The 13,427-nt window shown below is 41.9% G+C and overlaps 1 protein-coding gene across 1 annotated transcript; it reads right to left on the bottom strand.

Moving 5' to 3' along the window:
- Positions 1-3,355: 3,355 nt before the first annotated feature.
- Positions 3,356-13,226, bottom strand: LOC123129679 (cysteine-rich receptor-like protein kinase 10). The gene is made up of 8 exons (XM_044549746.1): positions 12,455-13,226; positions 12,261-12,368; positions 7,536-7,551; positions 5,041-5,194; positions 4,445-4,655; positions 4,018-4,258; positions 3,775-3,925; positions 3,356-3,676 (listed from the first exon to the last, which is right to left on the bottom strand). Exons 1-8 carry the CDS (start codon positions 13,224-13,226, stop codon positions 3,356-3,358), a joined length of 1,974 nt encoding a protein of 657 aa, XP_044405681.1.
- Between the last annotated feature and the right edge of the window lie 201 nt (positions 13,227-13,427).

The raw sequence follows: 13,427 nt of genomic DNA, 5'->3' as shown, positions 1-13,427 counted from the left end.
GAAATATCTGAGAGGGAGTGGCCAACATGTACACCATCAGAGATGAGTGTTTTCCAAGGGAGATTCGACAAACCAAAAGTCAACCTGTGCTGAATAGTGTTTAGTTTCTGGTATTTGCCATCGAATTTTAGTATTTCCATTATGAACACAACAAATGGATGACAATGATAGGATCCCCGAGTGCGATGACTGTACCAAGGTGCTGGTATACGCGACATGCCTCACTTGTAAAACGGTTGTTGCTTCTTCCTCACGCTTAAGGAGGGCTTCAAATATTTTATGATATGTAACTTTAGTGGCACCTACTTCTTCTTGATTAAGCATGACTAAAGGATTTTTTCTTTAATGTGTAATTTCCGTATTTGATAATTTGACTAGTGCATCCCCTGCTATGCAAGACCTTACATGTTAGATAAGCTCTCTTTTGAAGAGAGGGAAAAGGTGTATATTAAGAAAGCTCACCTTAAGACGATACATGGTTTCATTTTTTAGGTTAAGATCTTAAATTAAGTAGGTCACATAGATTTTTGTTGTTTAAATTGGAGAGGATTATGAAAGGCCTATGTATTGGAGGAAGGTATAAAAATAACTTTTGATATTTGCATTCCTCAAGATGATCCTCATGATAAAGTCATTTGGGTGGATCTGGACATGATTCCAATTCTACCTCCGTGTGAATTTGTTAAAAATATTGTTAAAATAATGTATATTGCTTATTTAAAAATATTTGTTATTCATCCCTACTAAAATTGTTTATTTATAACCATGGCTTATTTCCTTTCTTCAAGAGATACACGAAACATAATAGACAAGACCTACTACAGTTATGGCTCGGAGCTAACTTGGGAGGAGAAGAATTTTCTTGTCACATTTGTTAATTATGTTTTGACTTTTAAGATCATTTTTTGAGCTGGCTAAAATTTGGATACGTGCCACTAGTCCACGAGTTGTTCCATGGTAACATTCGTGCAAATATCATGGTAAGTGTTTTTACTATTGTGTTAGTAGTCCTTCTTTGTCATACATTCTTCTTAAGTAAACTACATTGCTAACTATGTTACTATTATATTCTTCAACAGAAGCTCTCGAATGATGTTGTTCCTCCACGAATATATGTGGAAGGTGAGATGACAATTGTTAGCATACAGCCAGTGACGGGCACTTTCAAGTATGCATTTTCGACTGACAGTAGTGCGGGTCCTACCCCACGCTTCTGCTAACAAAAGTAGTAGTTGCGCAGGGTAGGGCCCACGCTACTACTCTCAGTTAGTTGCAGCGAGCTAGTAGTAACAGAGGCGCCAGCGCTACTGCTAGGCCATTACGCCGCGCTACTACTAGGGTTTTCCCTAGTAGTGGTCGTCTGAAACACAGATCCATCTCCTCCATTATTTTGATTATCCTGCTCACCTCTTATCCCAGACGGAGTCTTCTTTACATTCCTAGTTGCTTACATATTTGTCCCATATTGCACATCATCATCATCGCATCTTCATTATTGTCAAGATCTATAGATCAAGAACGTGTCCTTCTTCTGAGGGGAAAACCTTCCTTGTTTCTATGTTTCCACTTCTCATTGTTTTGGAGCAATATCGAACCATTGATCATGCCAATAATCTTACCTTTTGTTCCATTTGTTTGTGCAATTCTTAGATGTAGTCGAGCTGCAAAGTAAAAAAATAACATACAAAATTAGGTGCAACCACTGCAAAATCAAAAAATAGGTCCACACATTCATACTATAAATAGATACTCACAAGTATCTCTCCTCTGTCATTCCACTAGGCTTGACACAATCAACTTTGGGCAACATAACCTGCCCACCGGTTGCAACACTCTTGAATTGCACTCCACCGGTGATTGAGGACCTGATCGTGCATTCAGATCATACTACCACATTGCAAAAAATAGTTTTCATCAATACGCTTCCAATAAAACTTCCTATTTTTGATTGGTCCCTGCTATTGATGCACACACTCTACCATGACATGGCCATTTTTCATATCTTCCTCCATCAATAGTTTCTTGACCTCCCCACTATCTTTTTTTGTTGTAGGGTAACTTCAATGACTTCATCATCAACTCCATTGTATGTGTTTTGGTCAATTGAATATGGTCTATGTAGACATATTCATTCATCAAGTTCATAAATGAGTACTGACTAAATATAAAAATATATTCATTCATCAAGTTCATAAACAATCTATCATTGATAATTTGAAACATCACTGCATCATCATTCATAATTCAAACATTGCATAGGATCGAAGTACAATAGAAAAATTTAATCTTTCAGGCATAGGAGGATCGAAGTCCTTGGCGTTACCGTACTCGTCAGCCTCAGACACGGTGACACCCATGGTCAATGAAGGGGATGCGATGATTGTCGCCAGAGGTACCGTCCACGTGATTTTCTTTACTTTCTTTGCCCTAGGCTTTTCGCAAACGCAACGTCCCATGGACGCATGGCGACACCTCCCAAGCGAGTGGGGGCGGTGATGCGATGGCAGGGGTCCCACACGCAACCATGGGGCTTGCTGGAGACGGGGCAACGGTGGCCCGTGCCGTGGCTGATGGTGGCATGGCGATCAACAACCCCTGGGGTGGCCCTTAATGGCTGGTGATGGCGTATGTAGGTGTGGCGGTGGTGTGTGGTAGTTCCGTGATGGAGGCATGGACATGAAGGACCGGTGCGCGCGTGGGAAGGTGGATAGGTTTTTTTCGCCGACGTGGATGGGCCTATATAGGGGAAGTTGGGATGATTTTGGTGATAACAAAAAAATACTGGCTAAAGGGAATCTGTTGGAGCATGTTTTTATGTCATCTTACCCAGTAATAGGAAACTATTGCCGAAAGTGGATCTTCTTGAGATGCATGCTCTTGGCTCCCCAAAAAATTTAGCTCCTCTATTGGAAGATTGTTCTTGGACCTGTGGAGACTCTTGAAGATGCTCACATATGAGTACTCGAGCTGCAAAGCATCTTTCATACTCCCTCCGTCTAGGTGTATGGGGTGCCTGGTGTGAATTAGGTATTTCAAGAGTATAGTAGTTGTTCTTACAATTAAAATTCCTCATAACCCAGAAATTCCTTGGTCTGGCTCCCCCATGCAGCCCCCATGAATTTCTTGGACCCCCTTTCCATGCATGCACATCTCAATCCTTTCGTTGTGTTTTTAGGGCATGTCATAGACTCATTTCCGCAATTTCAAATATAATTTTTTTCCTATCACCATGTGCCTTGGTCGCGGTGGAGCTCCTAGAGCGTTCTATACACGTAGACGGAGGGAGTACTTGACAAGACATAATCTCACATTTGTAACTCCACTTACAATTTTGCATTATACAATAGTTATGCTATCATGAATACTTCACCGGGCAGTAAAAAACACATGACATGACTATCATATCATTAATACTGCATGACTCAAGTGGAGTCAGGGCCTCTTCATTTCCAACCCTTACATTGAAATATGCTGGTTGCTTAGGCTGAGTTATGATCATTGTCTCACTGCTTAGCATTCCAACAATATCTGGCATGGTTGGTCGATCAGCTACATTCTCTTGTACACAAAGCAATGCTATATTCATGCACCTCATCAGCTTTGTTGAGTGACTCTCAGGAACCAATGACACATGGATGAGATCAATCCATCTTTCCTCTTCCCATAATTGCCATGCCTATTTGCAAAAGAAAAAACCGCACAACTAGGGTTATATATAGAGAAAATGAACATAAACATTGTTACACGATTAAGCTTGTTTGTATATAAGCTCACATATCCAAGAAGATTGATGAAATCTCCACACTGTTTGCTACCAGAATTCCGCTTTCCGCTAAGGATCTCAAGAACGACAACACCAAAGCTGAAGACATCGGATTTAATAGATAAGATACCTTCTGCAGCATACTCAGGAGCCATATAGCCACTAAAATTGTATATAATATATGTCATAATTAATTTATATAGTTGAATTTAAATTTAAATATCAACAAGTTCATTTGTTAGCATGAAACTTACTATGTGCCAACCACTCTCCTTGTATTGTTCCCTTCTGGCTTATTTGAGTCAAATATTTTTGCTAGCCCGAAATCTGAAATTTTTGGATTCATCTCACTGTCCAAGAGAATGTTGCTTGTCTTAAGATCTCTATGTATGACACGCAACTGGGAGTGCTTATGTAAGTAAAGAAGTCCATGTGCCACTCCTTCGATTATTGCTACAAGTTGGGACCAATCCAACAAAGCTCTTTTATTTTCATCTGCACTCAATTGGATATTATTATAAAATGGGGGGAATTTTGGAAAATGGTCAAAGGTATAGTTGCTTAGGGAATGAAACTAGAAACATAGGGCTCATGACAATAATAATATTTCAAGTAATTTTTAATTATTCTGATGCGTCTGAAAAGTACATCTAAACAAAAATAAGAAAAGGAAAGGCATACCAAAGATGAAGAAATCCAAGCTTTTGTTTGGCAAGTACTCATATATCAATATTTTCTCATCTTCTTGAGAGCAACATCCCAAGAGCCTAACCAAATTCGTGTGCTGCAGTTTGGCTATGAGTTGGACTTCATTTTTGAACTCTATGAAACCTTGTCCTGAATGTGAAGCCAGTCTCTTTACTGCTATCTCCAATCCCTCACGAAACTGGCCCTAAGAAAAAACTACCAGATGTTACGTTCTCCCCATGCGTCTTTTTATGATTTTGTTCATGTTAGTGTTATAAATTTACATTGTGTGTGTGAGTTTGTGTTGATTATGTGCATTTTAGTTGTACAATGGTTTGGCATATTCTTATTATGTGATTTTCTCTTCTTTTTTTGGGTGAATGAGATGTTTCTTATTAATGCTACATTTTGAGTTAATAAAAGCGCCATTTACCAGAAAAAAAAATGTTCTTCCTATCTGCATCCACTCTAGTCCCTTGCTCCCATTATTTCGGTGGTATAATAATAACTCTTATGCATACAGTCATGTTAACCCTTCTTGGAACTGTTCCAACAGAAGATAAAAATCTAATAGAGACATACGAATTTACCTTGTAGACAGTGCCAAAGCCACCTAGTCCAAGTTTGTTTCCGTCTGAAAAATTATTTGTGGCGTCTTGTACCTGTTCGTAATCGTACATGGAGAACTCTGAATTCTTCCCATGCCAAACTAGTTGTTTCTCTCCCTCCATATCCTGAGCACGCCTTGACCCTGAATATATGATTGAGAACCCGTGTAATATTGTAATAATATTTTCATTAACTAATAATAGGAAATATATATGTCCGTGCGTTGCAACAGGAATAAAAAAATATCTTTGCGTCTAGAAAAAACAACATGTAAAATTAAATAACGAAAAAACCATGTACTAATATGTCCTAAAGATGTTTTAAAAATTAGACTATGAAAATTTAGCACAACAAAATTCAATTATCCATTTTGTTACTGGGAACAAAAGTCGATTACATAACTTCGATATCCGATCACTGATTTCTATATAGTCAGTATTAACCCTATCTATCATCTAAGGCATATTACGCATCTTGTACTCCCATATATGCATCTAAATAATACTATATTTTATTGTATGTTTCTGGTTTTTGAGAGAATTCTTTTATGTTTGTTCCAAAAAAACGTGTGAAGATGTTGTGCTGCCTTTTAATTATATTTTTCTTATGGGGTGCAACGTCTTCTCCCTGTTTAAAGTGACTTAATTGTTGGGCTATCTAAAAAATTTCAGCACAATAACATTTATTAGGGAGCCAATTACATGAAGAAAATTCCATTTAACGGAAAGAAATGCGGCAAGTTATATCATGAAAATTCCATTTGATGGAAAGAAATGCGGCCAATTATGTCATGAAAAATTCATTTCATGGAAAGAAATACAGCATGCATGTGGTCTTTTATTGGGTTTCCTGAAATCCCACTTAATTCTCCAATAAAGCCCACAATCCATATAATTGTAGTGAATTTCCTGCACATCCTCGGGTGTCCCACCTCCTCTTCACCGATGATACACTCTTATTCTTCAAAGCGAAAGAGGAACAAGCTAAGAGGATCAAGCATGTAATTGACACCTTTGCTACTTGCACGGGCCAGTTAATTAATCCGGCCAAGTGCTCCATCCAATTCAGCAAGCAATGCCCATTGGCGGACCAGGAAGCAACCCGACAAACACTCCAAGTTGAGAAGCAAGTGTTTGAAGCAAAATATTTGGGGTTACCGACCCCGGAAGGCCGTATGAAGCGTGGGAAATTTCAGAACCTTCAATCCAAGCTGACCAAATGCATCATGTTATGGGGGGATTCATACCAGGCTCAGAGTGGAAAGGAAATTTTAATTAAGTCGATTGCCCAAGCATTACCAACCTATGTTATGAGAGTTTTCAAGCTTCCGTTCTCGGTCTTCACATTGGCTCAATTGGTACAAGATGACAAGGACAAAAGGGCAAGGTGGCATGGGGTTCAAAGACATGAGAATTTTCAATCAGGCACTCCTCGCACATCAAGCATGGAGACTGCTACAGGCTCCTGAAAGTCTATGTGCCCGTGTGTTGAAGGCGCGCTATTATCCGCAAGGAAACCTCCTAGACACGGTCTTCACCGGGCAGCCATCGTCCACCTGGACGGCCATTGCCCATGGCTTGGAGCTGCTCAAAGAAGGCATGATATGGCGTATCGGGAACGGAGAATCTGTCCGCATCTGGCGGGATAATTGGTTACCACGCTCTACCTCGCTCAAACTAATTGGCCCCCGTGGCCGATCGAGACTCATCTGGGTCTCTAGTCTGCTAGATCAGTACAGCGCATGGGATGAGGCTGCTGTGTGGGCGAATTTTGCACCGATTGATGCTTGTAAAATACTCAAAATCCGCACCTCGCCGCGTGGTGAACCGGACTTCCTCGCCTGGCAACCGGAGAAAAATGGAATATTTACTTTCAGTAGTGCCTATAGACTAGGTCTGAATCTGACGGAGAGTGCGCGCAATGTGCCGGCTGCGAGGAATAGCCCAAGTGGAGACCGCCAAATCTGGAAGAAGATCTGGAGTCTGCCGGTACCCCCTAGGGTCCGGACGTTTGCATGGCTGGCAATCACAAACTCACTAGCAACGGAGGACAACAAGAAGGGCCACCATATCCCTGTTACTGGTGTGTGTTTGATATGTGGCCATGAGCAGGAAGATGTCCTTCACGCCCCGTACAACTGTCCACATGTACGTGAACTTTGGAATGCCATGCGTGAGGTTTGGACACTCCCATCACATGCAATAATGGAGCGGCTACAAGGGGAATGGATTCCAGAGCTCATCCTACCCCGTTCCCCTGATGAGTGTGCTCATATCCTAATGGTTCTGTGGAGGGCGTGGTATGTCAGAAACGAACTCACTCATGCTAAACCAATGCCCTCTATTAAAGGCTCCCGACGTTTCCTATGCAGCTATATGTTTAGCCTCATGAATATTCTGGAACAGTCTACGGAGCAGATCCTCAAGGGAAAAGGCATTGCAGTCGGGCCGGCACCAGCGTCGGTGCCAACAGCGACCGCGGCCCCTGTAAGGCTACCTGAGGAGGCCAAGGATTGGGAGAAACCACCAGATGGGAAGGTCAAGATGAACGTGGATGGTGCTTTTCTGGAATCCACTGGAGCTGCAGGGGCTGGTATGATCCTGCGAGATGCGCAGGGACAAATCGGGTTCTCCTCGTGTCGGTCCTTGCGGTGGTGTGGTTCTGCATTGGAAGCCGAGTTGTGTGCCTGTCTGGAGGGCATATCCCTTGCCTTACAGTGGAGCCAACATGATGTGCTGGTGGAGACTGATTCCGCCGAGCTCGTCAGCATGATTAATAACAACTCTCGGGACTGCTCTCACCTGGGACACCTTGTCAGCGAGGTGAAGCACCTCTTGAGCTCGGGTAGAAGTTTCACTATTAGTAAAATACCCCGTGGCCAGAACTATGCTAGCCATCTTCTCGCTAGATTTGGTCGACAGGAGGGTCGATCTATGGTTAAGATCAGGCCCTGAAGAAATTTTAGGCCTTCTCCTTCGGGATTGTAATGTGACTCTTACTTAATCAATACAATCCCCTTTACCCCACAAAAAAAAATCCTGCACATCCTTCCTTATCTCGGGTCTTTCACTTTTATTGGTATCTTCATGTCCACATTTAGCAAGATTTTTTTAATTGACACGTGCATTCTTTTTTTTGAGGTAGTTTCCATTTGATAGGCAACTCGTAATTAGGTAACGATCAGGTTTTGCACACGGAACAAATGCAAAAATGCTACACCTACAAAGGAACCTACGAATTCTTACATAAATTTCCTAACTATAACCTCTCCGCCCCCTGATTTCAACTGGGTGGGCCCCCTCCCCCTTATTTCTTCCAACCAAAAAAAGTCAACGAAGCCATTACATTAGTTACATATGAATCAATATGTAGGTCTAGCATTGCTGGAACAAATGATAGGTGAGTTGGTTGTTATGTTGTGGTCGGTATTGGAGGTCTCAAGTTCTATGGGTATATATTTTTCCTTCTTATCAAAAGAAGTGAACCAGGCCCACCTTGGCCCACACTAGGGATTGCCCGGCCTATGTAGGGAGTAGAAATTCTGGGACGAGCTTTTTTATGGATTGCGGGTTGGCTCCTAAAAAGTGAAGGGTTTTTCTACAAAAACGACGACGGACCAAGAATATCTATTTCTTTTATTAGTAGATAGGTATACACTAGCAAAAGAGCCCATGCGTTGCAACGGGAGAAAAACACAACACACACTCTTAACTGAAGAACCATCACTCAAGACCACAATAGGTCCATCTCCTTTATTTTAGTGACGCGTCATATTTGTGTTGCCGCTTATCCTTCTTCTCACCCTCGCCGATGATGGCCTTAGTGTTCACACAAACCAAAACGTGCTTGAATGTGGTTAATCCTAAGATGTCTCTCTCTCTCTGTCTCCTCCCTCTCCTCTCTCTCTCTCTCACACACACACACACACTCGTGATGAGAAATCTGTTGTTTTCCCCTGCGATGTATTCAGAGGTATGCATGTGTAGTTCTCGATGTTTTCTTTTCCTTACATGACTATAGTGTGTGTTTATTTGCAACTCGGATCACTGCCTGTACAAAAGAAAAATGGATCGTGCGCTATAGTTATAAGTTTGCTTCCAAAACAATATCTAAAAAATATTTAACAGTTAAAATTAACATCATATTCAGATTTCACACATTTTTTAATCAAATTTCATATATAACATGTTAAAATCGGAGTTACGGTTACCAGATACGTATAATTTAAAAAACTATTTGTTTGACTTAATATCTTCCAAAATAATATTTATAAATACTTAGCATGTTAAAAAAATTTATATTCATATTCTACACATTTTTCTAATCAAATTTCATATATAACATGTTTAAATCGGAGTTACGGTTTAAAAGATATGGATGGTTTAGAAAATCATTTGTTTGACTTAAATATGATCCGCGGATGGAATACCTAAAAAGTCAGGGGTTTTTTCGAAAGTTCGGTGTGACTTAAATCAGGACTGCGGGTTGATTTCATAAAAACACAAGGGCTTTTTTGCAAAATGGTGCGACGGACGGGCCGAAACCCTACGTGCTTTATTATTAGGACGTGGCTAGCAGGCGCGCGAGCGCCCGTTGGTGGGATCAAGCGCTCTTTCAAATATGGAAAGACCTGCTGGTGCACCCGACGTAGTCCACCAAAAAAGGAATTTTGTCCCACGTGCATTTATTTGGAGGTCCAAAAAGTTTAAAAAGCTATAACTTTTGATTTAAGCATCGAAATCTAATTTCGCTTTCACAGCTGGATTTCTCGCGATGAGTTCTTCAAAACTAGATCTCACATAGATATGTTTTATCAAATTTTTTTCGAGGCAACTTTGGGTATGATAGAGGCAACTTTAGTGCTACAGGAAAGCAACTTCATTTTTTTGCCTAGAAGGACTGTCTATTAGGTTGGTTTGTGTAAAGATGCTAAAATTATCACAACTGGCCTACCATGGTTGCCCAGTTGTCTACCATGGATATTCAGTTTCCTAAGAGTGATGCCCACTTGCCTACAATACTATGAAATTGATCTACCATTGATGTCCTGTTACATGCTATTGATAATTAGTTACCTATCATTACTGCTTAGTTGTCTAACTTTGCATATTAGTTGCCTACAATTATGAAGCTGCTTGTCATTGTGGTTTTCCTATGTTGCCTAAAACATTATGAAGTTACCTATCGGTGATGCTCAGATGACTGGCATTTTAAGATCGTTATGAAACCTGTGTATCACACAAAAAAATTAGCAACTTTTGGGGTGTTTTTGTGCAACTCCGGTGCATTCAACAAGCGACCCATGTGTGTTTTCCATCATTATATCTGGAGATTTTAATAATTTTCACGGGCAACTCATGCAAAAATTATGAACAACTTGTGTAGGCTTGTAGGCAACTGTCTGATCCACCCCCTATGAAACTTCTCATCACCCCCTATGCAACTTATCATCTGTCCCTACTTATGCAACCAGTCAACACCCACGACATGGCTAGCTAACACCCACGTGCTCGGTAGCGTTGGCCGACAGACTCCCCCAGAAAAGGAAAGAATAATGCTATCACACCATCCATCTCCACATAGTTTCAAAATTTGAAATCATGATAGACAACTTATATCCCACAAAAACTTTTCAACATTGTAGGCAACTTAGGTCCCTTGATGGACAACTTTCATACTATTTTAGGCAATTTGGCGTGTGTAGGCAACTTCGTAGCAATATAGGAAACCTAGTTTTTGAGGCAGGCAACTTAGAAGCCATGTTAGAGAACTTTCCACTCTGTGGTAAGGAACTTTCACAGTATCATAGGCAACTAAACTATCGACAACTTAGTTTTTGATGTATGCAACTTAACAACCATGATAAACATCCATTAGACTACTGCACACAACTATTAGTAGGCTAGTAGGTGAATCACTAACACACACAATGCACTTCATCTAGCATTAAAGTTGCTCCAGTTTAGCACTAGAGTTGCCTCATCTAGCATCAAAGTTGCTTTAAAAAATAATCAAAACATATTCATATGGGATCTAGTTTTGAAGAGTTCATCACGAGGAACCTAATGATGAAAACGGATCATAATTCCAACACGCAGTTTGAAAGTTATAGCCTTTTGGAATTTTCTTGTACTGAAATTAATGCATGTTATATCATCGTTGGGTTCATATGGTTGGTCAGACGAGTTCGTGAAAGAACAACATACTATAGTAGATGAATCTTTCCATATATGGGCAACTTAGGATGATGTTAAGCTACTCATTAGTCATGGCACGCAAATATTGTGCCCTTGCTTATTATTGTTTTCCTAAGTTGCCTACAAACACTCTGAAGTTGCCTAACGGTGATGCTTAGTCGCCTGGCATTACTTTTTCAGTTGCCTCTAATACATTGAAAAGTTGTCCATAAGTATTACTAAGTTGCATGTCCATGAAACTAAGTTGCTTAGCATACCGAAAAGTATTTTATGCAACTAAGGATGATGTTAAGCCATTCGCTAGTCATGGTAGGCAGCTTAGGATAAATATTAGCCTAGCTCAAAAACTAAGTTGCCTACAGTACTATCAACTTAGAGGAAAAACTAAACTAGTTATGGTAGGAAACTTAGAGGTGAAGCTAGCTAACTTCAAAGGGATTTTCGATGATACACAGTCATCCTACGCAGACTGGCAGTAAGTTGCTTTCCTATAGCACTAAAGTTGCTTCCGTTTCACCCAAAGTTGCTAATAATAAAAGTTAGTCAAAACATACTCATATGGGATCTAGTTTTGAAGAGCTCGTCGCGTGGAACCTAGACGTGAAAAAAAATTGAGTTTCGATGATCGGTTCAAAAGTTATGGCTTTTTCAAATTTTGAAAACGCAAATTCAATGTATGCAACATGAGATCTTGTTGGGAAATCACGACATGGATGGGCACACTGAGACACGGTGGACCAGCTCCTTTTTCTATGCGTTAATTCCATTCTGTGGGCTGTTTATTAATTGGGACCACGTTCGAGAGAGAGGCGGGAGGCAGGAGCATATAATTTCTTGTCGTGTAGCGCGTGCGCCAGCCATGACAAACGAGCGCAGCTGCGCGTTTAAGAATTCAGGTTATTATTAGGTAGATGAAATTGTTGTTGCTCCATCGGTTCAACTTTAGAACGAAATAGAACTAAAGTCTAAAGTTGAACTGATGGAGCAACAACAATTTCATGAACAAATTACCATACCTTTGACCCAACGAGAATAAAACATGAAGCGGAGAAACGTTGCTACTGCTAGAGGCACCACAACTATGGGAATTACCCACGGCTTGCTGATACGTCCTGACATCAACATGATAACTTGCCGATTAAGCCTCTCACTCTGTCTTTTACTTGACTGAAATTAAGAGCAAACCATGGGGACTTACTCTTGTTGGTCGGAGTCGGAGCTCCTGCAGGCGCCAATGACGGCCCAAGATGCAACATTGGCTCCCCACCGTAGAACGAAAACGACTCATACCTGAAGTTACACCGTATGTCATACATCTGCCCTCCGATAAACTGGGACGTGGTGGAGTTGATCCTCCTGAGGAGACGACGCAGGCACGCCAAGCAGTCGCCGGCGGACAGGTCCGGCGTGCACTGTGCCAGGGAATACACCAACGGGAAGGTGGTGCGACTGTCCACGACTCCCATGGCGAACCGCGTCAGCTCCATGCTGGCCGCCTTTTCCACAGTCGCCACGAGCAGCTCGTGGATAAGGCCGGTGATGAGGCGGACGTCGCCGGTGACGTTTTTGGTGGTCCAAAACTCCAAGAACATGTCGTCGCCGTTGCCGGGCGCGAGGATGTTGTCGACGGAGTAGGCAAGGACACAGGGGTTGACGGTGAAGTAGGCGCCCACGGAGTAGAGGGCGGTGCGGTAACACCGCTGCGGCGGCGGTGGCGTTAGTTTGAACGTGTTAGTGACGCACTCGCCGCTGGCGGTGTCGTTGAGGAGGTCGTCACGGCAGAGCGCGAGCGCGTAGACCACGTCGGGGGATTGGCCGAAGGTGGCGGTAGCGAAGTGTACCGGGGAAGAAGAGATGTTCTTGGGGAGGCTCGCGGCCACGACCTTAAGATTGTCACAGAATACATCGACGGCCGCCAGGAACGGTTCGAGTAGGAAAAGCAGGATGACGATGCCGACGACGGTCGCCATGGCGACGCTAGCCCGACTAGCTAGAACCGCTTCTTGTTATTTCTTCTCGCAGATGATCAACTCGGTGCACTTATTTATCACGCGTGTGGGCGCATGATGCACCTGGACTAATAATTAGGTTGACTAGATCTGGAGTGTGCCATACTCTCTTACCATTCCATACTAGGATGGAGTGCGGGCCGTAAGAGTTATAGAGAGAGA

This window comes from Triticum aestivum, chromosome 6A, assembly GCF_018294505.1.
Source record: "Triticum aestivum cultivar Chinese Spring chromosome 6A, IWGSC CS RefSeq v2.1, whole genome shotgun sequence".
In the NCBI taxonomy this organism is placed as follows: Eukaryota; Viridiplantae; Streptophyta; class Magnoliopsida; order Poales; family Poaceae; genus Triticum; species Triticum aestivum.
This window is presented reverse-complemented; position numbering and strand designations above follow the sequence as displayed.